This window comes from Nerophis ophidion, linkage group LG16 (assembly GCF_033978795.1).
Source record: "Nerophis ophidion isolate RoL-2023_Sa linkage group LG16, RoL_Noph_v1.0, whole genome shotgun sequence".
Lineage (NCBI taxonomy): Eukaryota > Metazoa > Chordata > Actinopteri > Syngnathiformes > Syngnathidae > Nerophis > Nerophis ophidion.
Window position 1 is genome coordinate 19,427,641 of NC_084626.1, and position 27,296 is coordinate 19,454,936.

At 39.2% G+C, this 27,296-nt stretch overlaps 2 protein-coding genes across 5 annotated transcripts in view; one reads left to right on the forward strand and one right to left on the reverse strand.

Moving 5' to 3' along the window:
- LOC133535094 (calcium/calmodulin-dependent protein kinase type 1D-like) overlaps nucleotides 1-27,296 on the reverse strand; it is a 510,841-nt gene that overhangs the window by 352,034 nt on the left and 131,511 nt on the right. The gene's annotated exons all lie outside the window — the stretch shown is intronic.
- Nucleotides 1,398-26,481, forward strand: LOC133535082 (twinfilin-2). Of its 4 annotated transcripts, none has more exons than XM_061874551.1 (8): nucleotides 1,398-1,696; nucleotides 9,810-10,016; nucleotides 16,939-17,034; nucleotides 17,126-17,230; nucleotides 18,864-18,989; nucleotides 19,068-19,218; nucleotides 22,775-22,896; nucleotides 26,076-26,481. In XM_061874551.1, exons 2-8 carry the CDS (start codon nucleotides 9,912-9,914, stop codon nucleotides 26,241-26,243), a joined length of 873 nt encoding a protein of 290 aa, XP_061730535.1. In that variant the 5' UTR covers nucleotides 1,398-1,696; nucleotides 9,810-9,911; the 3' UTR covers nucleotides 26,244-26,481. The 4 variants fall into 4 exon arrangements, with proteins under 4 accessions (XP_061730535.1, XP_061730536.1, XP_061730534.1 ...); XM_061874552.1 differs by having other exon boundaries at nucleotides 9,843-10,016; XM_061874550.1 differs by having other exon boundaries at nucleotides 1,399-1,696; nucleotides 9,838-10,016.

Here is a 27,296-nt window from a genome sequence, read left to right on the forward strand (position 1 = left end):
AAACCTGCCGGTTGACAAGTGGTCTGGAACCATGTTCGCTTGACCACTCTGATCCATGGTAAAGCTTCACCTCCGGGAATTTTAAACAAGGAAACACTTGTGTGTTTGTGTGGCTAAAGGCTAAAGCTTCCCACCTCCAGCTTTCTACTTTGACTTCTCCATTATTAATTGAACAAATTACAAAAGATTCAGCAACACAGACGTCCAGAATACTGTTTAATTGCGGGATGAAAAGCGACGACTTTTAGCCGCAAATGGTGCTTGCTAATATGTCTGTCATGGTCCACGTCTTGGACCATGTCATTTTCTGGGTTGTGTTCTGTTTTGTTATCATCCTGTGTTGTATTTGACGTATTTGGTTCCCTGTGGCACTTCCTGTTTTTTGTTCCTTCTAGCTCCCACGCCAGTTCTGTTGGTTTTTGGTCGTGCCTCTGTGCGAGTGTCTTTGTTTGTAGTTTGTTTTATAGTATAAATCAATTATTGTTTCTACCTTTACGCTGTGTCCATCTTCGCTGCACCCACGGGAGAACGCAAACACCGCCACGATGCCACGGAAGTGTCACAATGTCCTCTACAGTCCGTGACATCACGCGCACGCGTCATCATTCTGCGACGTTTTCAACAAGAAACTCCGCGGGAAATTCAAAATTGTAATTTACTAAACTAAACCGGCCGTATTGGCATGTGTTGCAATATTAATATTTCATCATTGATACATACTATCAGACTGCGTGGTCGGTAGTAGTGGGTTTCAGTAGGCCTTTAGTAAAAGTAGAATAAGTTCAATTTAAAGTACCACTGATAGTCACACACGCACTAGGTGTGATGAAATTACCCTCAGCATTTGAGCCATCCCCTTGTTCACCCCCCAGGAGGTGAGAGGAGCAGTGGGCAGCAGCAGTGGCAGCGCTCGGGAATCATTTTTGTGATTTAACCCCCAATTCCAACCTTGCTGAGTGCCAAGCAGGGTGGCAATGGGTCTTTGGTATGACTCGGCTGGGGTTTTGAACTCACGACTTTCCAGTCCCAGGGCGGACACTCTTACCACAAGGCCACTGAACAAGTGCAGCATTTTAACTGTGCTTTATGCAAATTCGTTAGTTTTTTTTTTCAGTAGAAAAGAGTTTAAGTATAATATGCAACAATTTCATTTATATTTAACTTAATGTGGGATGTGATTTTTAATTTAATAAAAGTATATACAAATAAGTGGAATATGCAACAATTTTGCATCCCATCAGGTTTTGGGGTTACAACTTGCCCCCCCCCCACCTGTTGTTTGGCGGTGGGGCGGGGGTGAAGTGTGTGTGTGTGTGTGTCTGGGCGGGGTTGTGGGGGGTGACAGGCCATCGCCATGGCTGCACGTTGTGTGGAAGCTAAATTTGGCGAAGGGTGATCATGTTCTATCTACAAGTGATCCTGTCCCACTTACTGGACGCCTGTTACTGTCACACACTCCTCACTGTTCCCCTGCTGCGCTAACGGTTCAACGCCGATGACACACTTTCGTCCCGACTTAAGTACTTTTTAAACTTCTTTCGACCTGGAACCAAAAGTTTACACTTTGCTGCTGCTTGACGACGAAGGTGCCCAGCCGCCATGTTTTTAGCTTTAGTGGTGACACCAGAACTCAGGGAGTTTCTGGTCCAAGTCCGGAGTGGAACGATGCGCATCGTCAAGGTGTGCATTCGAGAGGGTGAGTAAAACCACTCAACACTGTTGCAGTAAATTCCAAATGGTCTTCTATGGTTAGCATCACTTTTTGCTGTCAATGGATTAGAAAAAAGCACGTGGAGTTAAATTTTGTCTAAAAATGATTTGTGTTGTTTGACCTAAATGTGAAATATTGTATCAATATGAAAATTAAATATTGTTTTTTTATCTAAATTGTTCACGTCGAAAACTTCTTATGTGGTTTTTCTATGCGCCAAAAATGTAACGAGGCAAAATTTTATTCAGTTGCGAAAAAGTTTGAAAATACTTTTTGTTGATTTTGCACACATTAAAACATGATATGTAAAACAAAAATTGTCCTTATTTAATTCCATTGAAAATTATTTCTGGATTTAAGGAAAATAAATTGTGGAGCGGGCTTCACGGTGGCAGAGGGGTTAGTGCGTCTGCCTCACAATACGAAGGTCCTGCAGTCCTGGGTTCAATCCCAGGCTCGAGATCTTTCTGTGTGGAGTTTGCATGTTCTCCCCGTGAATGCGTGGGTTCCCTCCGGGTACTCCGGCTTCCTCCCACCTCCAAAGACATGCACCTGGCGATAGGTTGATTGGCAACACTAAAAATTGGCCCTAGTGCAGGGGTGGGCATTACGTCGATCGCGATCGACTGGTCGATCTCGGAGGGTGTGTCAGTCGATCTCAAGCCAGGCATTAAAAAATATACATAAAAAGGAGCAATCATCAATCATACCAAGACTTCACTTTCGTCAGTTGTTTGACATTCTCGGCACCCGAGGATCTTGCGAGATGACGCTGGCTGCTGCGAACTCATATTCAAGAAAAAAATCACTAACAGGGCGGACGCAGAGAAACACATTTTATTTCTAGAGACTCCGTACCTACTGTCAAAACTCTAAAGACTGACTGCACAGTTCCTGTCTTCACCATAAAAGACCTGTTTCATCCTGCCTGTGCTAACAAAATAAGAGTCTCAGAAAGCTAGCGTGCACAAGCTAGCAAGCTACGGAGTTTGATGCCAATGTATTTCTCCCCCGCCCTCACGACCGCTTTCTCACTTGCTTGCCCACCTGCACTCTCACTGACGTCACTCACCTGCTGCCAGACATTAAAGGGCCACACACATATGCTACTCTCATAACAAAGTGTTTAAAAACGAGTATGCAAGTTGGACAAATGAGATGCCAAATCCAACCACTTTCATGTGGTATTTGACAGAAAGGAGGACTTTTTTTTTCCTCCATTTGAAAATGCGGACGTTATCAGCACCACTGTCTAATTCCAATCAATGCAAGTCATCAGAATCAAATACACCAACTTATATTCCTGTCTTCATGAAAGAAATGAATCTGTGTGTTAAACATGCTTGTATTATTAAACACCATTAACTTGTTAACAAAAATGTCTCTTTCATAAATAAATAAATATAAATTATAAATAGGAATGAGGTAGATCTCCTCGACTTGGTCAATTGAAAAGTAGCTCACCTGCAGAAAAAGTGTGAGCGCCCCTGCCCTAGTGTGTGAATGTGAGTGTGAATGTTGTCTATCTGTGTTAGCCCTGCGATGAGGTGGCGACTTGTCCAGGGTGTACACCGCCTTCCGCCCGATTGTAGCTGAGATAGGCGCCAGCGCCCCCCGCGACCCCAAAAGGGAATAAGCGGTAGAAAAATGGATGGATGGAAATTGTGGAGCAAGTCACATAGAAATAAGGTAACAACACAGGATAAAACATCCCTTTTTAACACTATGCAGACAGTTCTACTCAGTGGCCTAGTGGTTTGAGTGTTCGCCCTGAGATCGGTAGGTTGTGAGTTCAAGCCCCAGCTGAGTCATACCAAAGACTATAAAATTGAGACTCATTACCTCCCTGCTTGGCACTCAGCATCAAGGGTTGGAATTGGGGGTTAAATCACCAAAAAAGATTCCCGGGCGCGGCACTGCTGCTGCCCACTGCTCCCCTCACCTCCCAGGGGATGATCAAGGGTGATGGGTCAAATGCAGAGAATAATTTTGCCACACCAAGAGTGTGTGTGACAGTCATTGGTACTTTAACTTTAACTTTAAAGTAGATTTAGTATTTAGTGAGTTTGCATTTAGAGATGTTATGTGAGGACAACTTATTGGGGGGGGACAGGGGGGCGGGGGGGACAACGTTGCTAAAAGTTTTTGTAAACACTCATCAGCCATGCACTTTGCAGTTCAAAGGTTATTGGGGCGACATGTTTATAACCACTTGTTTGTGCTCGTATCCTATTAAACATTTCCTCACAATTTATTGGAGCTGTGGCATTAGGCATTCCTCACAAGTCACTCATGTGATACATCTTATATTAGGGCCCATCATGTGACATGAATCTCTGCCTGGCGACACAGACAACACTTCATAATGGAGGATTTATTTATTTTTTTATCACTTCATAACATTTTGGGGGGCCAAACTTTGTTTTAATGTCCAAACTGGCTTGGTAGTATATTAATAGTGCACACGACAAAATTAACTACAAGAGCCAGAATTCACTGTGGTGACAGCATGTTCCTCAGAGTCAACGTTGCTGGCTGCAGAGTCATGTATAAAGAGAGTATGGCCAACTAAACAGGCGCCATGACTGCAACCAAGGACGTGCGTGGCTGTTCCCGGAGGCATGCAAGTGCTGTTGTTTTGACGTTAAGTTTTTCTGACGAAATAAAACAAATAATACCTCTTTATACAGTTCTAAACATTCTTAAGATCATAAGTCTACAATAAAACATGCTTTTATTTCATGAAAGAATAATTTTTTGGCCATATTTGACGTATTCTGCTAATAAATTCCTGCAGTGTTTCACGACTAGCAGGCACTCTAACACGCACCCGGCGGTGCAATAAATGTAAATAGAACAGTACACAGAACGACCAAAACATTAACTTTTTTCATTAGCTTTGGACCAACAAACACAGAGATATTGTGACTTTTGTGGGAAGTTTGTCAACTGTGGTGGCTGCCATCCATCCATCCACTTTCTACCGCTTATTCCCTTTGGGGTCGTGGGGGGCGCTGGTGCCTATCTCAGCTACAATCGGGCGGAAGGCGGTGTACACCCTGGACAAGTCGCCACCTCATCACAGGGCGGTGGCTGCCGCCAATGTATTTGTAATCACTGTATGTAGCACTCATTATGTATTATTCTAACTCAAGGGTTCCCAAACTACAGCCCGGGAAAACTCTTAAATTAAAAAAAATATTTATATAGATAAATATGTTTTAGTTTTTTTGTATCTTTTTTTTTTTTTTTTTTTTTTTAAATCTGTCCTTTCTAATCCATGTTTTACCGCTTGTTACGGTTGGTGTCAACTAGCATATCAGACAAATCATCCATCCATCCATCCATCCATTTTCTACCTCTTGTCCTTGGTTTCGCGGGGGGTGCTGGAGTCTATATTAGTTGCATTCGGGCGGAAGGCGGAGTAGACCCTTGACAAGTCGCCATCTCATCACAGGGCCAGCTCAGGAAAATCATATTGTCTAAAAATGTATTTTCCCATCAATAACGTGACATAATTGCGCTTTTAATAAATATATATATATATATATATATATATATATATATATATATTGTAGCTGAGATAGGCGCCAGCGCCCAAAAGGGAATAAGCGGTAGAAAATGGATGGATATATATATATATATATGTACACCCTGGACAAGTTGCCACCTCATCACAGGGCCAGCTCTGGCAAATCATATTGTCTAAAAATGCATTTTCCCATCAATAACGTGACATAATCGCGCTTGTAATATATATATATATATATATATATATATATCTCTAGCTCGGCCCCCGGCCAATTTTTTTTACCAACTGCGGCCCCCGAGTCAAAAGGTTTGGGAACCCCTGTTCTATTTGATCTTTTTTTTTGTGACATGCTAAGTTGTCTATATGATATGGAAATAGTGTAATATCCATCCATCCATCCATTTTCAACTGCTTATTCCCCGCGGGGCGCTGGTGCCTATCTCAGCTACATTTGGGCGGAATGCGGTGTATACCCTGGACAAGTCGCCACCTCATCGCAGGGCCTAATATAATATAATATATCAGAATATGCAATATAGTGTACATATATTATGTAAATATTTTTTATATATATTATATTTTATATCTCTATATTTAGTCTATTTATACCTGCATTGTTCTTTCCATCCTTACACTTTCCATCATTGCAACTGAGCTACTGTGTGGAACAATTTTCCTTGTGGATCATTAAAATGTGTCTAAGTCGAAGTCGAAGTGTATAAGTGTACTTTAGTAGTTATTTCCCCATATTGATGCACAACAATAATATGGTAACACTGGCGAGCAGTAGAGAATATACAGTGCTTTTTGGTCCAGAACATATTTTACTTTAGTCATAATTGATATATTTCTTGCCACTTAATGTTCTATATTTTATATTGTATATTACCAGTTCATTTTCTCATATTTTATTACACCCAAAATGTGGTTTTGTTTTACTCTTTCAATATCCGTATATTTGTATTTGTGTTCGGCCTTCTCTTCCACAGTTATTGAATAGCATTATTTTAGATTTGCTGAGATTCAGAGATCGCCTGATTTTGTCAATCCATCTCTTTAATTTGTAGTTGTTTTTCCTATTCCTCTGTTATTATTTTAATTAATGAGGAAGTGCCGCAAACACACAGGATCAGCTCAAAGTTAGTATCAGTCATGGCGCCCTGTAGTCATGTGAGTGTCTTTTGACCAGCCGTTGAGGAGATCGCCTGAAACCGAGTTGGCTATAATCTCTTTATACACGACTCTGCTACTTAGTGTTCATGTAGCTCGTTCACATCAAGTCAACAAGTATTAGTTTTCAAACGGAAAATGACAAATTTTAATGGCATAAAAATTAATGTTATTGATATGATATGTTTCTATATTATATTTAAAACATTTTAAGCATAACAATGCTGGTTAACTAACTTAGACTTTGGTTTGCAACTACGGCAACCTTAGAGGGTCAAAACAGCCTTTGGTGAATCAGGCCAATGTTAAAGAAGAACCTGTTTGTGAGTTTAAGAGAATTGTTAATGTTTATATAATAGAGTGTTTACCTCCAGAATGGAACTTGAAACAGCATTATTGTATCAAATCTATTGAAGTGTTTTCATTCAGGTTTGTACTGAACTGCATGTGTCTTTTTCTTGTGCTGTTGCGACACGACAAAAGCAAGGTTAGGAAAGGATAGCAGATGGAAAATATGCCATATGCATGCAGAGCTGGAATGTGTTGCCCCCTCAGAATAGCAACTGGTGCAGGACACAGTTTTCAAAGTCTCCCCTCTGGCTCAAGGACATCCGGTTTCTCCAGCCTTTACTTGATCATACCAGTATTTGGGCATTCTGTCTCAGACCTGTCAGGAAAAGATTCAGGTATATTTTTACTATATTCTGCAGTATTCTTCAAACAGAAGACACACACCAGTCATGTTTTTACTTGGTCAAAGTAGTTTTGTGAAGTATTGTAATAATATTGTACAGCTTTTATCTTTAAGAGAGGACTTCTACAGTTTCTCCTTCCAGCTGCTTCTACAGGCAAACAGCTTCTTTATATTTTCATGGATAAATGTCCGCCGTTAAGACATTATTTTAACGTCCTTGGCTGGCCTTATTGACTCATTCTGCTTCAATAACGTGTAGACTGGCAGTGCTACAATGCTCCAACTGCTTCGCTTCACTGCTTCAATTAGTTATTTCTTAAAATTCAATGACTATCATCCACTCATTCTTCTCAGCACTATCCTTCAAACCCACTTTCTTTATTCCAGTGCTTGGAAAACTAAAGTTATGTTCATCTCTAAACTAATGTAAGCAAGAAAGACCACATGTTTACAAAGTTCGCTGTGACAGTTAGGACTGGTATATGAATATACACTTGTGGGAGATAATCAGTTAATTGAAATTGTGGGTGATAAAATACACTTTAGTGTGTAGCTTAAATGTGTATTTCAGGGAAAATAGTTAATGTAGACAAAATTTTTCTGCTTGCTATATCCTATTTTGTTCCTCATAATTGCACATCATTAAGATTGAAATTGCACTTTTGACATGTGTGCATTAATAAAAATATTTAAAAAAAACCCTCCGCTGTTCACCACAGATCACAGCACACACACACACCAGTCTCATGCACGCTCCATGTATTTAAAGTTCCGGGCACACAATGTGGTCTGGTTTTTATACATTTTTATTAGTTACCCTCGTTAAACAATTAATCAAAGAAGCAGAATATAAATTGAAGCTTTTTTCTAATCGATTTAGTTCATTAAAAATGTTGGCATATGTGGCAAATAGTGTTGTCCCGATACCAATATGTTGGTATTGGTACCCGGTACTAAAATTATTTCTATACTTTTCAGTACTTTTCTAAATAAAGGGGACCACAAAAAAATGGATTATTGGCTTTATTTAACAAAAAAGCTTAGGGTACATTAAACATACATTTGTTATTGCAAGTTTGTCCTTAAATCAAATAGTGAACATAAGAGACAACTTATCTTTTAATTAGTAAGTAAACAAACAAAGGCTCCTAATTTAGTCGGATGACATATGCAATAACGAATTGTCATTTATCATCCTATTATTTTGTCAAAATTATTAAGGACAAGTGGTAGAAAATTAATTATTAATCTACTTGTTCATTTACTTTTAATATCTGCTTTTCTCTTTTACCATGTTCTATCTACACTTCTGTTAAAATGTAATAATCACTTATTTGTTGCGATCTGCTGCTTGGATCCTTCCAGATTGTTGTTTTGTTCAATTTTTTATATCACATTTCGGTAGTTTGACCTCTTTATATCTCCTGTTTAGTCTGTCACCATGGTTACATATTATTTCCACCTGCTACTCTCGGTTCTGGCACACCTGTTTTACTAATCCCCATCTTTATATAAGCCAGCCCTTTCTGTTCAGTCATTGTCGAACTCTAATTTGCTCTCATGCAACGGTTGAAGACTTGCTTTCATTGTTCATACTCGCTAGCCCTCGCGCTGCGGTTTTGTTTGTTGCAAGCTCTCATGCTAATCCTTTGGTTTTCACTTTTTGCGCCTTCGTGCCAAGTTTAGTTTTTCTGTTCATATTCCTGGCTTCCATGCTAGCGCCATTTGTTTGCCTTTCTGTTAGCACCAGTGTTTTTGTTCTTAGCCTGTTTTGACTTAAATAAATATTTTTTTCTTACCTCAAGCTGTGTTCTTGCCCGACGCATCCCTGGAGGAACAAATCCGGCATCACTATGCCACACAAGCTTCACATTATTCTTCTGTTGTTTGGATGTTTTACATTTAGTTTTGGATGATACCACAAATTTGGGTATCAATCCGATACCAAGTCGTTACAGGATCATACATTGGTCATATTCAAAGTCCTCATGTGTCCAGGAACATATTTCTTGAGTTTATAAACATAATATACATTTTTAAAAACGAAAGAAGATGTTATGATGGCAAAATATATCGACATAGTCATAGTAGTATCGACTAGATACGCGCCTGTACTTGGTATCATTACAGTGGATGTCAGGTGTAGATCCACCCATGGCGTTTGTTTACATTTTGACGCCGGTGAGCCACGGTGTGTAGTGAAACATGTTTAGCTTTTCCTCATCCTGCAGGGATGATACTTGTAAGAAACTTACTTTATTTGTCGCCATGGAGGTGAGGACTAGTGATTTACAAGTAGCTAGCCATGTCTTAAAGCACCTCTTCCGGTGGGCGTTTCAGTGTCATCACTTCACCTTTATCTTTAGTTTTTAGGCCAAAATGCGTCCGTTCTCCCTTTTCTGTCTACACACAGTGTCTATTTGTAAGTACTCCGTGATTGTGCACTATCGAACATGCTCGTCTGCTCGTAAACCAGCAATGACACGACGTGACGCCGACGGGGGCGTGGGGGACCGGTACTTTTCAGAGGCAGTATAGTACCGAATATGATTCATTACTATCACGATCCTATAGTAATATACCGTACAACCCTAGGCAAACTAAATGGCATATTTTGACCTGGTTTTTTGTGGTTTTTTTATGTTTAATGAACCTCAAATTTGAAGAATTTAACATGTATCCTTTCATATATATCTGAAAAGGTGATTTCAGGCGTGTGATGACTTTCAGAGCAGCTGGTGCTGGGTGCCTACAGGGAAGCAGAGAAGAGCTGGGACCAGGACTATGACCACTTCCTGCTTCCTATGCTGGACGAGCAGGAGCCCTGCTACATTCTGTACCGCCTGGACTCCCATAATGCACTGGGCTTCGAGTGGCTCTTCATATCTTGGTCCCCCGATCACTCACCAGTATGTCATCTTTTTTGTTTTGCATGTTGTTGCTGTTCATGCTGGTCGGCATGAACAACTGCATCCGGCTGACATGTTTTTCCACTATATAAAAGATCAAACATAGTTTTTAAGTTTAAACATATAATTGTAGCCATCAGTAGAATATCGTCAACATATGTTGGTTTAGTATATGTTGATATATTGATGTACTGTTAGCATCTTACATCCCATATAATGTTAACGTATTACATCAGCATCTTACATCCGATTGCTTATGGACTGTTAACAACCAACTTCCCAAATACGGACACCGTAAACTGATAGAATCTATCACCCGATGCACTTATATACTGTTAGCATCTAGTTACATCTGATATGCAGTTAGCATCTTACATTTCATACACTAATATGATGTTGGCATAATACATCCAATACACTGTTAGCATCTTACATCCAATATATCAAAAGGCCATTTTCTTCTTGTCAGGTTCAAACACTGATGACATCTATTAAACAAGACAAGAAGCAAGGAATTAAACAGAGCCAGAATTAAATTTGGCTCAGTGAGGAGAAACGCCTACACCTGTGCCCTTGTACAGTGTCACCACGCTCTGACGAAAGATTGTACGCCTCCTCTTTTATTTGGACTTTCCCTGATTACATTGCAACAGCTGTTTCTAAGGGAGGGGGGCCGTAAACAGCCATCGCCTTTGATTAAAAACATTTCAAAGAAAAGGTCGTAAAACAGTTAAAAAAAGAGGTCGGAAAACAGTTCAAAGAAAAGTTCGTAAAACAGTTCAAAGAAGAGGTGCCTGAAGCTTGGGCAAGTCCTGCTTTTCTCCGCTTTGTAGATCTCAGGTCAAGACTAAATCTTTCTGTAGATTACAATACATCAAAGAAACAGAACACCTTCATGTTGCTTCCCATCCTACACAGTGGAGTTTTACAAGCCTTTTGTTTGGTAGGATCAAAGACAGATTTTGTCCTCTCGCAGGGCGAGCTGAACTCAATGTAACACAACGTTTTGTAATAACTTAGATGCAATTATTCTGACACCTCTAGAAGTGTGTTGCTTTTGTTTCCACTGCATTTCACAGGTCAGGGTAGTTTATACAAATCAAGCTGAGAGGTTTGGTATATTTCTGTATTGATGCTATGTAAATAACCAGAAAATATTATGTTATGTTTCTTTTACTAAAGTCTAAGTAAATGAATGCAAAAAAATATATATACAAAATAATATGATTTAAAAATATGAACGTGACAGGTCTCCAGCCGTCGTCGTGTGGGTAGCATGGACCATCGATACATGACGCATGGTAGCAGGTTTGACTCTCGTTTATTATTTCAACAAACAAGTTTTTGTTCTAGTCGGTCGCGCCAATCTCTAGCGCAAACTCTCTTCCTGCTCGTCTCGGCGCGCCTTTCGGTGGCCGGTGGCTGCGTCTTCCGCGGGGGCTCATCTCTCTCCTGGTCGCTCTCTTCGTCGTCTGTGGTTTCGTCTCCTACTTTTGCCACGATTGCTCCTCCTTCTCCCCTTTTAAACTGCAGCAGAAGATGCAGGGATTCAGAGCAGGTGTGTCGTTTACACACCTGACTCTGATGGCTGCAGCGTTGCTCCAAGCGTGCCCCGCCTCTCCGCTCCGCTGCATGCTCCGCTTCCTGGCCGCCATCTTGGGCAGGACCGCTGTTTGTCCTATCCTGCTGTCGGTTCCGTCCCTCCACAATGAAGTGTACCGAATAGATCATAAAACGTCAGGCTTTTGTCCGTTATGTCCAACAGTCAGAAAGCAGTCCTCTCAGTAAACGGTGAATTCATGAGGGTCAGGCGATTCCTTTTGGTCTATTTCAGCTGTAAATAACAATGCATAAATAATAAATGTTAGTGTTTATCTCACACCGACAACACAAACACATTAGTTTTAGCGTTAGCCTGTTAGCATTAGCATTCTGTTCACTTGGGTTGAGGCTAATATCTACCCCAATGGAGTTTCACTGACTACTCTTACATGTAATAAAGTAAATAGTTAGTTGATGTTATTTACCTTCATTCCACTTGTGTGCTGAGTTCTTTATTTCAGATTTGTCCAAAAAAGTATCAGATTAGTAAGTCGTTGAGGTCGTTGCTTCGAGTCCAGCGCCATACTCCTCCGTAAATAAGTTTAAAATAGTTTCGATACTTCTCGTAGCTTTGCGTAACGAAATTAAGTTTGCAAAAACTATAAACTGCAGAAAGTTGAAAGACTACAACTGACACTCCAAAATAGTTCCACTGATCAGCGTTCTTCAGCACGAAGATGCCCCACAAAAGTTCCTGCATTTTGAAAGCTTCTTTCGTTCTTCTTTCTCTCCGTTGTCAAGTTTGTCGTAATAGAAATACACAAGTAATAAAAAGAAACAAGTTACTGCACATATCCTAATAGCTGTATCCATCCATCCATTTTCTACCGCTTATTCCCTTTTGGGGTCGCGAGGGGCGCTGGCGCCTATCTCAGCTACAGTCGGGCGGAAGGCAGGGTACACCCTGGACAAGTCGCCACCTCATTGCAGGGCCAACACAGATAGACGGACAACATTCACACTCACATCCACACACTAGGGCCAATTTAGTGTTGCCATTCAACCTATCCCCAGTTGCATGTCTTTGGAAGTGGTAGGAATAATACCCGGAGGGAACCCACGCATTCACGGGGAGAACATGCAAACTCCACACAGAAAGATCCCTAGCCTGGATTTGAACCCAGGACTGCAGGACCTTCGTATTGTGAGGCAGATACACTAACCCCTCTGCCACCGTGAAGCCCCTAATAGCTGTAGTGGGTTTAAAAAAATAAGTTTTAGCGACGTCGCCAACAATGTTCAAGCAATCAGCAAGGTTCCGGGTACCTTCCAGAAGTCCCACCGAGCAAGCAGGAACTCTAAAAGGTTTCCTGAAGAACTAAATCTACCCGAGTAGCTTTAGGTGGAAACACAAAGGGAACTTTATTTACAAGGGTAAGTGGGAAAGTTCCTGTAAAAGTTCCTGTGGTAGAAAACAGCCTAATAATATACTTTTAGCATCGTACATCCCTTATACTGATATCATTTTAACATCTTATATACAATATACAGTCAGCCTCTTACATCTAATAGCTTGTGTAATGTTAGTAACCAACTTCAAATATACTCATATACTGGTGGCCTCTACAGATGTAGATAGGGACATTCCATATCACGGTTATTGGGATCAAAATTATCACGGTAATTATCATTTCGGTATTGTTGAATGTGCTCAAACAGTACTTACAAACACTGAAATCTTTTGACGAAGTATTTTTTTTAAATGACAAAAAAAAAAAAAATACACACTTTGAAAACCCACTACTTTGGTTTGTGACTCTTATGCTCATGTCTCTTATGTTATTGTTGTAGTCTTAGTATTTTATCTCTTTAATGGCTAAGTTTTTATTGTTTTAAGTATTGGTTTGCACTGTAGCAATTTAAGATTTATTCAAATCAAAAGTGAAAAATCTATTATTGTATCATTTAAAAAAACAAACATCTTTGTCTTTTTTCCTCTGAGTAAAAAACGATGACTCTGTTCTAAGAGAGCACAGCTTGTACAAAGTGCACAATTGAACATTTTAGTTGGTCAAACAGCAATGTGTTTGCAAAAGTTCAGAGTGGTGTATTTCATTTTTTTAATGGATGAATACGTTAATGTGTCTTGTTTTCATGTTAGCATTTCAGCTGCCGTCAGTCAGTCTGTGTTTATCAAAGTGCAGTTATCAGTCTGTGTTTTTCCAACATTTAAATTAAAAATGGTAGTACTTACCTTCAGGGATTTTACCGCGATTATCATAATTATGGTTTATTGAAACAACCCTGGTAGTGTACATCATCCAATATACTTATATACTCTACCATCTTGTACAGTAGGTATGTGTGTAAAACATTTTAAATTATTTAATTTTCATAAAGTATTATAAAACAGGTCTTGTAAAATGAATACAGTAATAAAAGTATCATTTTCTGGTGAGAAAGTTATAGACTCTTAAAAACGATCAAAATGCATTAATTTACGGTCAACTTCTTCAATACTTTAAAGCTCAAGGTTTTAGTTGTAACTTGTTAAAATGTCATAACTTTCTTCATATTTACTCTATTTTAAAAAGGTTGGTATCACTGGAAAGCTTGGTAATAAACAAGGAAACTGTATCAGGAGTTTTCTCAGTAACGGTCTATTTTCAATTGATTGAAAATTCATGAAATCCGCCGTTGAAGTGACGGAAAATTTGAGTAAACATGGCTGGTTGGACTTGAATTGTGAGTCACATTACAGGCGACCAGAAACTCGGCGGGTCTAAAAAAATTCCGTGTGAGAAACAACCGATTTAAAAATATATTTGGCAGATTCAGAGATAAATGTATAAGTTATATCATAATAGGGATTCCAATGAACATTTCATTTACCATAGATCTTTCACAGGGGAGTTTTTTTTTTTGTGTAAATTTGCCATATTTTGACAGAGCTTTGTGGTTGTTCAATCTGAACATTCTAGTACTACCCTGGATAAAATATCAATGAATATTTATATAGCCCTAAATCACTATTGTCTCAAAGGGCTGCACAAACCACTCCGACATCCTCGGTAGGGCCCACATAAGGGCAAGGAAAACTCACACCCAGTGGGACGTCGGTGACAATGATGACTATGAGAAACCTAGGAGAGGACTGCATATGTGGGCAACCCCCAACCCCCCCGCACCCCTCTAGGGGAAAAAAATAAATTTTATATATATATATATATATATATATATATATATATATATATATATATATATATATATATATATATATATATATAGCTAGGTAGGTCTTTATTGTCATTGCACAAATACAACAAAACTTTGTTTTCATGTGTTATAGTGAAGTGAATTATATTCATATAGCATGTTTTTCTTGAGACTCAAAGCGCTTAACATCCATCCATCCATCCATTTCCTACCGCTTATTCCCTTTGCCCATATCAGCTACAATCGGGTGGAAGGCGAGGTACACCCTGGACAAGTCGCTACCTCATCGCAGAGCGCTTAACATAGTGAAACCTATTATCAACAACTTTAAGCTACATTTAAACCAGTGTGGGTGGCACTGGGAGCAGCTGGGTGAAGTGTCTTGCGTAAGGACACAACGGCAGTAACTAATATGGCGGAAGCGACGATCAAACCTGGAACCCTCAAGTTGCTACCAACCGAGCCACGCCGCCCCACAGCATCAGTATTTGTGCATAGTGGGTGATAAAAACTTTGCGAATGCAGTTAAACTCTAAAAGCAGCAGTCTGGTCACTAGTCGCGATGGCGCGATCATGGCGATGACCACTGTGGAGAGCGAGCCAGCAGCGAATACACACGTACATATTTGTATCTTGCATCCGATACACCCTATATGTCTAAGTCAAGAATAAATGACTTTTATTGGAACCGGCTCGCAGGCCACATCCGCCTGCTGCTGTTTTGCACGCACCAATACTCCATCAGTGTTGGCGCTAAGAATTTTCTAAATGGGGTCCCAGGGACCCCATCAAGTCATAAAAATGGGGTCCCACAGTAGACTTTTGGGGTCCCACTTTTTTGTAACCGTTTTGTAAACAAATGATAAATAAATGCATTTTCCTGCTATATCTCACATTCTATATTGTGTTTTGGAAAATGTTTGTCATAAATGTTACTTAATTCATTAAAAAAATAAATAACTCATTTTTATGCATACGTACATTTGTTCAGTCATAAACATTCATTCACTTTCTTCTCTTCTTCATGGATCTAAACTTTACCCCTTTTTTCTATATCTTTATTTTAATATTTTCAGAATGTGTTTGTTATATTTTTGGCCAAAGTAAGACAAAGATAACAATCTGAAGTTGTCCTTTTTTTTTTTGTTTTAATGCCATGATTTTAATAGTGCACAGACTTTCCTCCATGTGGCCCCTGAGCTAAAATGAGTTTGACACCCCTGCGATACACTGTTAGCATCTTACATTCAATATACCAATATAAAGTTAATATTTTACATCTGATATACTGTTAGCATCTTTTATTGCCGGTACACTGTCTGTCAGCATTTTACATCTGATATACTGCTAGCATCTTACATCCGCTACAGCCAATAAGTCGCTGTCGTTGGTAAGTATTGGAAAGCACACTTGATGACGCTCAATAAGAGTGTGTTGTCAACAAACACGCCTGAAGCTTGCGTGAAATCATTGGCTCAGCTTTCGGAAATCTGCTGACTCAGAAAAACAGAGAGCGCAAGAGTGAGCTCACTCGTCACTTATGGTTGCAAAACCTCACAGCATCAAGATATTGACCCTCCGTGGTGTTTTGACACCTATGAGAAAATGTACTTACTTTTTATCATGATTCACTGTTTTATAATTTACCAGTATGTGAATATAATTGTGATTTTTTTTTTGTCAAACATAAGTAAACAAGTGAAACAAAATATAGTTCCAATAATGAAATATGTTATGTATGCATTTAATATACAACAATCTAATTTAGTAATGCTAACATTTCAAATATGTATCACTAACAAAAGTAAAAAAATAATGTTCCAAAAATATCAACTGTTTTGGAAGTTCTAAAAAAAATGTATACTGATTAATTATATATATATAATATATAGATAGATAGATAAAACAAGTTCTACATTAGAGTTCCTACAGACGTGTGTATTTTTGTGTCATCTCTTGTTTGTTTGATCTATTTATTAAAAATACTATTACAGCACATTTCTATGTTGATGGTTTTGTCGATACTAAGCTAATTGTTCATTCTAATCAATGACTGATTAGAGATACCTAAGAGTACATATACCCAGTATATACTGTAGTAGTACTGCTATATACTGTAGTAGTACTGCATGTACATTTCAAGTGTTTCCTGCATTGGCTGTAGGTGAAAGAGAAGATGATGTATGCGGCAACGAGGGCCACAGTGAAGAAGGAGTTTGGTGGAGGTCACGTCAAGTACGAGATGTTTGGAACAGTGCAGGTTCGGCGTCTTCTTGCGTTGCAGTGACGTGTGCGTTTTCTGTAACTTATACTGATTCTCGAAGTGTTTGGCTTGTAAACCCATCCTGTAGGAGGAGGTCTGTCTGTCGGGTTACTGGCATCACGTGTCGTCCTGCTCGGGCCCCGCACCGCTCACGTTAGCTGAGAGGGAGCTGCAGAGGATTAAAATCTCAGAGGTCAGCCTATTATGTTAAATGTACCTAAATACCATATGTGCAATATGATTTAATATCTGTCTGCTGCATTGATACAGTACGGTACCTCATTTCAGCTACTGTTTGCATCTCACATCCAATATACTGTTAGCATCTTACATCCAAAATACTGATATACAGTATGTTAGCATCTTACATCTCATATATGGAATACTGATATGCTGTTAGTATCTTACATCTGATATATGGTTAGCATTTTACATCTGATATACTGTTTGTCTCTTACATCCGATATACTGATATACTGTTAACATCTTGCATCCGATATACTGTTAGCATCTTACATCCAATTTACTGATATACTGTTAGCATTTTACATCTGATATACAGATTTTTTTGTTAGCAGCTTATGTTTGATATACTGTTAGTATCTTTCATCCGATATGCTGATATACAGTACTGTTAGCATCTTACATCCAATATACTGTTAGCATCTTACATCCAATTTACTGATATACTCTTAGCCTTTTACATCTGATATACAGATGCATTGTTAGCATCTTACATCGGATATACTGTGATACTGTTAGCATTTTACATCTGATACATGGTTGGTCTCTTACACCCGATATACTGCTATACTATTCACACCTTACACCTGATATACTGAGATGCTTTTAGCATTTTATATCAGATAAATGGTTAGCCTCTTACATCTGATATACTGATATGCTATTAGCACCTTACATCTGATATTCTGATATAATCTGATTTACTGATATACTGTTACCGTCTTATAGCCGATATCCTGATATGCTGTTAGCATCTTACATCTGATATACTGTCAGCATCTTACTTTCAATATGCCGATATAATGTTATCGTCCTAATTACAATATACTTGTATACTGTTTGTATCTTACATCCATTTTGCTGATATACTGTCCGTATCTTCTATCCGATATACTGATATACTTTCAGCATCTTCCCTCTACATCCGATATACTCATATACTGTTAGCATCTTACATCCAATACGCTGATCTGCTGTTAGCATTATACAACAGATATACGGTTAGCACTTATACTGATATACTATCAGCATTTAACATCTGATTTACTGACATACTCCTCGCATGTTACAGCCAATAAACTGTTTGCATTAATGATCCAATATACTTTTAGCATCTTACATCTGATAGACTGTTGCACTGTAAAGTTACACATATGGAAAATAGTTGTATATTTTCAGAACAATTACTGAAGCTTAAAAGTCATCAGAATACAAGTGTAAAAAGAATGTAACCCCTGTAGAATTCAACAAAAAGAACAAATAATATTCAACATTTCACTGCTATAATTCACAATTCTAAACAATAAAAACAAATGTTTCAAGTTCGCAGTAAAAATTGGCAGCTCAGTTGCCAGAATTCTGCCAAAAAATTTACGGTGGTTTTATTTGTATTTATTTCTTTATTTTTTTATTGTAAATTGAAAAATGGTACCATTTGTTTTTTGAAGGGAAAAATCTAGCGACTGAGCTGCAGGTTTTTTTTTTTTTTACTGCATATCTACTAACGTGTTTTTTGGCAGTGTACTGTATCTTTGAGATCCAGTGCCCTGATGTGAGAAAAGTGTGCTTGCTGCCCTCTGCAGGTGAAGGCAGAGATCAGCGTGGAAAGCAAGCATCAGACCCTTCAAGGTTTAGCATTCCCTCTGAAGGACACGGCTCGACGAGCCCTACAGGAACTGTCACAGAAGCGCATCAACTACATACAGCTGGTAAAGCCCTACAGTCATTAATAGCAATAATACCAATGTTGTCGATATCCATGCAAGTATGACGTCTGACCCTTCCAGAGGTTGGACGTGGAGAAAGAGACCATCGAATTGGTCCATTCCCAGCAAACGGAGACGCAGGACTTGCCTTACAGAGTTCCTAAAGACACTCCTAGATATCACTTCTTCCTCTACAAACACTACCACGAGGGAGACTACCTCGAATCTGTCGGTGAGACATTGTTCATTCATACGCAATTAAATGATCAATCTGATAACATATTCATCATTCATGCTTTTATATATTATGTTTTTAAATCACTACTAAAGAAGTACTAATTACTAGGATTACTACTGCTACTCCCATTACTATTATTACTACTACCATTACTACTACTACATCTACCACTATTACTACTAATAATATTACTATGATCACTAATATTACTGTAGGAGTAGTACACACACACATATATATATATATATATATATATATATATATATATATATATATATATATATATATATATATATATATATATATAATGTATATTCTTCCACTTATCTAATGTTGGGTCACGGGGGAAAGCAGCCTAAGCAGAGAACTCCTAGACTTCCCCTTCCCTAGCTTCTTTGTCCAGCTCCCAGGCCAGCTGGGAGACATAGTCCCCCCCCAATGTGTCCTGGGTCTTTCCCGTAGCCTCTTACCATTGAGCCATTCAGACGTGCCCTAAACACCTCCCCAGGGAGGCGTCCGAGGGCCATCCTAACCAGAAACCCGAACCACCTCATCTGGCTCCTCTAAATGTGGAGGAACAGCAGATCTGCTGTGAGCTCCTTCCAAATGATAGAGATTCTCACCCTATTTCTAAGGTAGAGCCCCGCCACCCGACAAAGGAAACTCATTTCGGCCGTTTGTACTTGTGATCTTGTCCTTTCACTCATAACCCAAAGCTCATGACCATATGTGAGTATGGGGACGTAAATGGGCCGGTAAATTGAGAGCTTTGCCTTATGGCTCAGCTCCTTCTTCACCATGCTGGATCAATACAGGGTCCACAACACTCCGGATGCAGCGCTGATCCACCTGTTGATCTCACAAGCCACTCTTCCTTCACTCGTTAACAAGACTTTGAGGTACTTGAAGTCTTCCACTTGGGTCAAGGTTTCCCCCCAACCCAGGGATGGCACTCCACCTTTTTCTGGGCAAGAACCATGAACTCGGACTTGAAGGTGCTTTTTCTCACCCCAGTCGCTTCACACTTGACTGAAAACCAGTCCAGTAAGAGCTGAAGATCCTGGCCAGATGAAGCCAGCAGGACTACATCATCTGCTAAAAGCCGAGACTCATTCTTTCAGCCACCAAACTGGACCCCCTCAAAACCCTGACTGTGTCTCAGAATTCTGTTCATAAAAGTTATGAACAGAACCGGTGAAAAAGGGCAGCCCTAGCGGAGTCAAACCTTCACTGGAAATGGGTCAGACTTTCTGCCGGCAATGCAGACTAATCTCTATCAAAGATTATAAGGGAATGGACCGCCACAATCAGGCGATCCAATACCACATACTCTCTGAGCACTTCTCACAGGACTTCCTGAGGGACACAGTCGAATGCCTTTTCCAAGTCCATAAAGCATTATATAGACTGGTTGGGCAAACTCCCATGCACCCTTGTGGATCCTGCCAAGTAGATTGTCCACGACCAGGACAAAAACCACACTGCTCCTCTTGAATTCGAGGTTCGACTGTCCGGCGTAGCCTCTTCTTCAGTATACCTGAATAGACCTTTCCGGGAAGGCTGAGAGTGTGATACCACGAAAATTGGCACCACCCCCAATGTCCACGCAATGCAGCAGAGGCTTGTCAACCAGGACAGCCTTACAGCATCTAGAGTCTTAAGGCGGATCTCATCCAGCACTGTGGCGCTGCCACCGAGGAACTTTTTAACTACCTCTGCAACCTCAACCCCAGAAATAGGAGAGTCCACAATAGATTCCCCAGACACTGCTTACTCATTGGAAGATGTGTAGGTGGAAATGTGGAGGTCTTCGAAGTATTACATCCACCAGTTTACAACAACTCGAGTCAAGGTCAGAAGCACACCATCCCCACCATAAACCGTGTTGACAGTGCACAGCTTTCCTCTCCTCAGGCGACAAATGGTGGTCCAGAATTGCTTCGATGCCATCCGGAACTCGTGTTCCATGGCTTCTCCGAAGTCCTCCAATGTCCGATTGGAAAGCACCGCCCCTTTCTTTCACCAAGTGTCCAAAACATGAGACCGCAAATTCCATGACACAACCACAAAGTCAATTATTGAACTGTGTCCTAGTGTCAAGTGCACATATGGACACCCCTACGCTTGAACATGGTGTTTGTTATGAATGATCTGTGACGAGCACAAAAGTCCAATAACAAAACACCACTCGGGTTTAGATCTGGGCGTCTGTCTTGTTTTCAATGTGAGCATTGAAGTTCCCCAGCAGAACAAGGAATCACCTGGGGGAGCACTCTTCACTACTCCCTCCAGTGACTAAAAAAAGGGAGGATATTCTGTACTGCTTTTTTACTGCGTAAGCACAAACAGTCAAGATCCTGCCGCCCACCCGGAGGCGGTGAGAAGCTAACATCTAGTCTACTGGGTTAAACTCTAACGTACAGGCTCTGAGCCGTGGAGCAACAAGTAATGCCACCCCCGCTGGTCGCCTCTTGCTGTTTATTAATGCCAGAGTTGAAGAGAGTCCAGCCCCCTTCGAGAGGACTGGTTCCAGAGCCCTTTCTGTCCGTCGAAGTGATTCCAACAAGATCCAGCCGGAACGTCACCCCCCCACCCCAGCAAGATGACGTTCCACGTTGCAAGAGTTAGCTTCTCTAGAAACGCCAAGTGCCCTGACTTCAGCTGCCTCCCAGTGTGCATGGCACCCAACCTCTATGCCCCCTCCTATGAGTGGTGAGCCCATTGATTGGGGACCCATATTGCCTCTTTGGGCTTCCTGGATCGAGAAAGGTCCCGGGTGACCTGCGTCCATGGGAGGGAATTCTTGGTCCTATATTGCGTCTTTCCATAGAGGTTATTGAGTCTGGTCCATCACCTAGGAGAGATGGTGGGGAATCGAAACCCCCAGACAACATAGCTCCTAAGATCATTGGGACACTCAAAATCCTCTACCACAATAAGGTGGCAGCTCATTAAAGGATATATATATATATATATATATATATATATATATATATATATATATATATATATATATATATATATATATATATATATATATATATATATATATATATATATATATATATATATATATATATATATATATATACACCCCACAGTTGTGGGAACCTACGCTCAGTGACAAACAGGAGGAGTGAAACTGCAAAATAAGAGCACTGGACATTAACTCAAAACACCACACACAAAGAAAAACAAAGTCCACTACTGTCACTGAGGTCATGACACTACCAATACTACTACCACTATTACTACTACTACTTACTGTATCGGGGAAAAGCTGATGACAATTCCATGGGCCCAAAGCCAGCAAGAGCCCACACTGCCACACACACAGGCAAGGAATGGAGTAGAGGGGCACCGATCTATTAGCAAATGGCCTGCTACTATCAATACTATTATAACTTCTACTAAATATTACTACTAATACTGCTGCTAGTATTACTACAACTCCTACCACTACTACTAATACTACTACTGCTATTACTACCACTACAATTACTACTGTTACGACTCCTCATCCTCCAATAACTGTGCTGTCGTTGTATAGTGTTCATCTACTCTATGCCGGGGTACAGCTGCAGCATCAAGGAAAGGATGCTCTACTCAAGCTGCAAGAGTCGCCTGCTGGAGGACGTGGAAAGAGAGTATCACTTGCAGGTGGTGAAAAAGGTAGTATTATTGTTGTACAACGTGCACCATCATCATAGTTTAACATGTTCATTTAGTGTAGTAGAATATATACTGAAATAGAAGTACAACATTTAATATTATTATTGTAGGACAACGTGTACGGTTAATGTAGTACAGACTGTACTATTAATCTTTTACAATGAGTACTATTAATGTAGTTTAATGTGTACTATTGTAGTTCAATGTGCACTGTGATTGTAGTATAAGGTATACAAATATTGTAGTTGAATATGTACTATTATTGTAGTTCAACTATCATTAATGTACAATGTGTGCTATTACTGTAGGACAATGTACATATTGATGTATTAAAATGTATACTATTGTTGCAACATGTACCGTTATTGTACCAATACAACATGTACTATTAATGTTGTATGTGTACTCTTATAGTAGTATGTGTACTATTATTGTAGTATGTGTACTATTGTAGCGCAACATGCACTATTGTATTGCAACATGTATTATTATTCTAGTACACTGTTTACTATTATTGTAGTACAACGTAAGCTAATATTGTTGTAAAATGTATGCTATTATTACCCTACAACATGGGCTATCATAGTAGCACAAAGTGTACTATTATTGTAATTCAATGTGTACTAGTATTGTATTTCAACATGTACTAGTATTGTAGTTCAACATGTACTAGTATTGTAGTTCAACATGTACTACTATTGTAGCACAATATCTACTATTATTGAAGTACAGTGTGTACTAATATTGTAGTACAATATGTACCAATATTGTAGTGCAGAGTTCAAATATTGCTGTATGTGTCCCTATATAGTTGTACAATGTGTACATTATATTAGTACAATGTGTACCATTATTGTAGTACAATTTGTACATTATAACAGTGCAATAATGTACTACTACTACTATTTTAAGAGTATGTGTGCTATTATAGTTGTACAACGTGTGCTATTATCGTATTACGTGTACTATTGTAGTAGTAAAACATGTGCTATTATACTAGTACAAGTTGTACATTCTATGGCAATTGTACAACGTGTGCTATTATAGTATTACCAGTGCTATTATATTTTTACAATTTGTGCTATTATAGTAGTACAACGCTTGCTATTATATTAGTACGACGTGTGCTTGTATAGAAGTATGTGTGCAAATATTGTAGTATGTGTGCTATTATTGTAGTAGGTTTGCTATTACAGTAGTACACCGTGTGCTATTATTGTAGTACATGCGCTATTATAGTAGTACAACTTTGCTATTATTGTATCACCTGTGCTATTATAGTTGCTATTATAGTAGTACCAACCTCGTCACGTCCGTTGTGTCCTGAGCAAGACACTTCACCCTTGCTCCTGATGGGTACTGTTTGGCGCCTTGCATGGCAGCTCCCTCCATCAGTGTGTGAATGTGTGTGTGAATGGGTAAATGTGGAAGTAGTGTCAAAGCGCTTTGAGTACCTTGAAGGTAGAAAAGCGCTATACAAGTACAACCCATTTATTTATTTATTTATTTAGTACAACGCTTGCTATTTTAGTAGTACAACTTGTTCTATTATAATTTTATTTGTGCTATTATGTTTGTACAATGTGTGCTATTATAGTAGAACATCGTGTGCTATTATGGTATTACGTGTGTCATTATATTTGTACAACGTGTGCTATTATAGTAGTACAAGGCTTGCTATTATAGTAGTACAACGTGTGCTCGCATAGAGTACATGTGCTATTATTGTAGTACGTATGGTATTATAGTAGTACAATGCATGCTATTATAGTAGTACAATGTGTGCTATTATAGTATTATGTGTGCTATTATATATGTACAATTTGTGCTATTATATAATAGTACAACCCTTGCTATTATAGTAGTACGATGTGTGCTCATATAAAGGTACGTGTGCTACTATAGTAGTACATGTGCTGTTATAGTAGTACAATTTGTGCTATTATTGTAGTATGTGTGCAATTATAGTTGTACAATGTGTGCTATTATAGTAGTACAACATTTGCTATTATAATAGTACAATGTGTACTATTATAGTATTACGTGTGCTATTATATTTGTACAATGTGTCCTGTTATAGTAGTACAATGTTTGCAATTATTGTTGTACCTTTGCTATAATAGTAGTACGACGTGTGCTATTATTGTAGTATGTGTGCTAGTATAGCAGTATGTGTGCAATTATTGTAGTACATGTGCTATTATAGTTGTACAACGTGTGCTGTTATAGTAGTACAATGCTTGTTATTATAGTATTAAATGTGATATTATATTTGTACATCGTGTGCTTGTATAGAAGTACAACGTGTGGTATTATGTAGTACATGTGTTACTATAGTAGTACATGTGCTATTACAGTAGGACATGTGCTGTTACTGTAGTGCAAAGTGTGCTATTATATTACATGTGCTATCATAGTAGTACAATGTGTACTATTTTAGTAGTACAATGTCTGCCATTGTAGTAGTACACTATGTGTGCTAATATAGTTGTATATTGTGTGCTAATGTTGGTTTACATCATGTGCAATTAGTACAATGTGTACTATTTCAGTAGTACAACATCTGATATTAAAGTAGTCCAATGTGTGCTAATATTTTATTACAACATGTGCTATTATAGTAGTACAATGTGTACTATTGTAGTAGTACAATTTCTGCTACTGTAGTCGTACACTGTGTGCCATTATAATACTACATTGTGTGCTAATATTGTATTACAACATGTGCTATTATAGTAGTACAATGTGCACTATTGTAGTAGTACAATGTCTACCATTGTAGTCGCACACTGTGTGCCATTATAGTACTACATTGAGTGCTAATATTGTATTACAACATGTGCTCAAATAGTAGTACAATGTGTACTATTATAGTAGTACGACGTGTGCTATTATACTAGTACAACGTGTACTATTATAGTAGTACGCCGTGTGCTATTATAGTAGTATGTGCGCTAGTATAGTGTTACAACATGCTCCCTTACAGTAGAACATGTGCTATTAGTATAGTGTGCTATTTTTGTAGTACGTCTTACATTAACAATGTGTACTATTATTTTAGTACAATGTGTACCATAATAATAGTACAATCTGTACCATTATTGTAGTACAACGTGTACTATTATTGTAGTACAACATGTACCATAAGCCAACAACGTTGATTTGTTCTTTCTGTCCAGCTGGAGATTGATGACGGCGACGAGCTGACGGAGGAGTTTCTGTACAATGAGGTCCATCCCAAGCAGTACGCCTTCAAGCAGGCCTTTGCAAAGCCGCGTGGGCCGGCAGGAAAAAGAGGACACAAGCGGCTCATTAAGGGTCCGGGGGGCGACGTGCAGGGCAGCTAAAGACATTTGGCGGGCGTGTGAGGAGTTCAATGAACAACTCGTACGAACACTGATGGCTCCTTGTGGCACTCCTTGCTCCAATCAAATAACAGGAAGTGATCATTTGACTTTTCCTGTCATCCTATATCAGAATTGTTGTTTACTTGCATTGCATCATCATACAGCACACATTTTTCTACCAGCAATCTTTGTAAGATCCTACAAATTCCTCATAAAATGTTTGTACTGTGATCAACAATTTCTTCTTTTCGGAGTGAAAGTTCAGCAGTGAATTCCTGCATGTGTCCCAACAAAAACAACAACAGCAACAACAACAACGACTACAGCGCCATTAACGGAGGCTGTCAGTACCAACACAAATCAATCCTGCAGGCTTCAGGTCTAATCTGCTGGCATTAGACCATCAACTCACTCACAAGACGGATTTCCTGTGTCTGAGGAACATCTGCAGATTCTCAAATCACGAGGATGCTCGGGTAAGACATTATACTCGGAAGACAAATGATTCAGAGCCATACCAGATAACGTTTTTTCGTATTTTGACGTGTTTTTGTTGCAGAGATCAAAGGTTATCTTTGTTTGCAATCAGCAGTGTCATTGACTTGAACTTAGTGGTGCATTCCAGGATAGCCCAAAAAAGTGGTAAATTTCACTACTGACACAGGTCGCTGATACAGGATCATCTCAAATTAATAATCGTACATGTATGGACATGAAAATAATACTTACACACGTATTAATATTAAATGAATACTGCATGAACATCAAAATAATAGCGCAACATGTGCTATTATTGCAATAGAGTGTACTTAAATTGTAGTACAATGTATATTAATACTGTAGTACAACGTGTTCAATTATTGCTGTATGTGCACCAATATCGTTGTACAATGTGTACATTATATTAGTACAATGGGAGGTATAGCTCGGTTGGTATAGTGGCCGTGCCGGCAACTTGAGGGTTCCAGGTTCAATCCCAGCTTCTGCCATCCTAATCACTGCTGTTGTGTCTTTGGGCAAAACACTTTGCCCACCTGCTCCAAGTGTCACCCA

Bases quoted from the DNA above. Each gene is read 5' to 3' on its own strand.
- LOC133535082 (XM_061874548.1), top strand. From the start codon at position 6,919: ATGGAAAATATGCCATATGCATGCAGAGCTGGAATGTGTTGCCCCCTC. The intron at 17,231-18,863 runs GTCAGCCTATTA...TGCCCTCTGCAG, and splicing joins AGAGGATTAAAATCTCAGAG to GTGAAGGCAGAGATCAGCGT. The intron at 19,219-22,774 runs GTGAGACATTGT...GTCGTTGTATAG, and splicing joins AGACTACCTCGAATCTGTCG to TGTTCATCTACTCTATGCCG.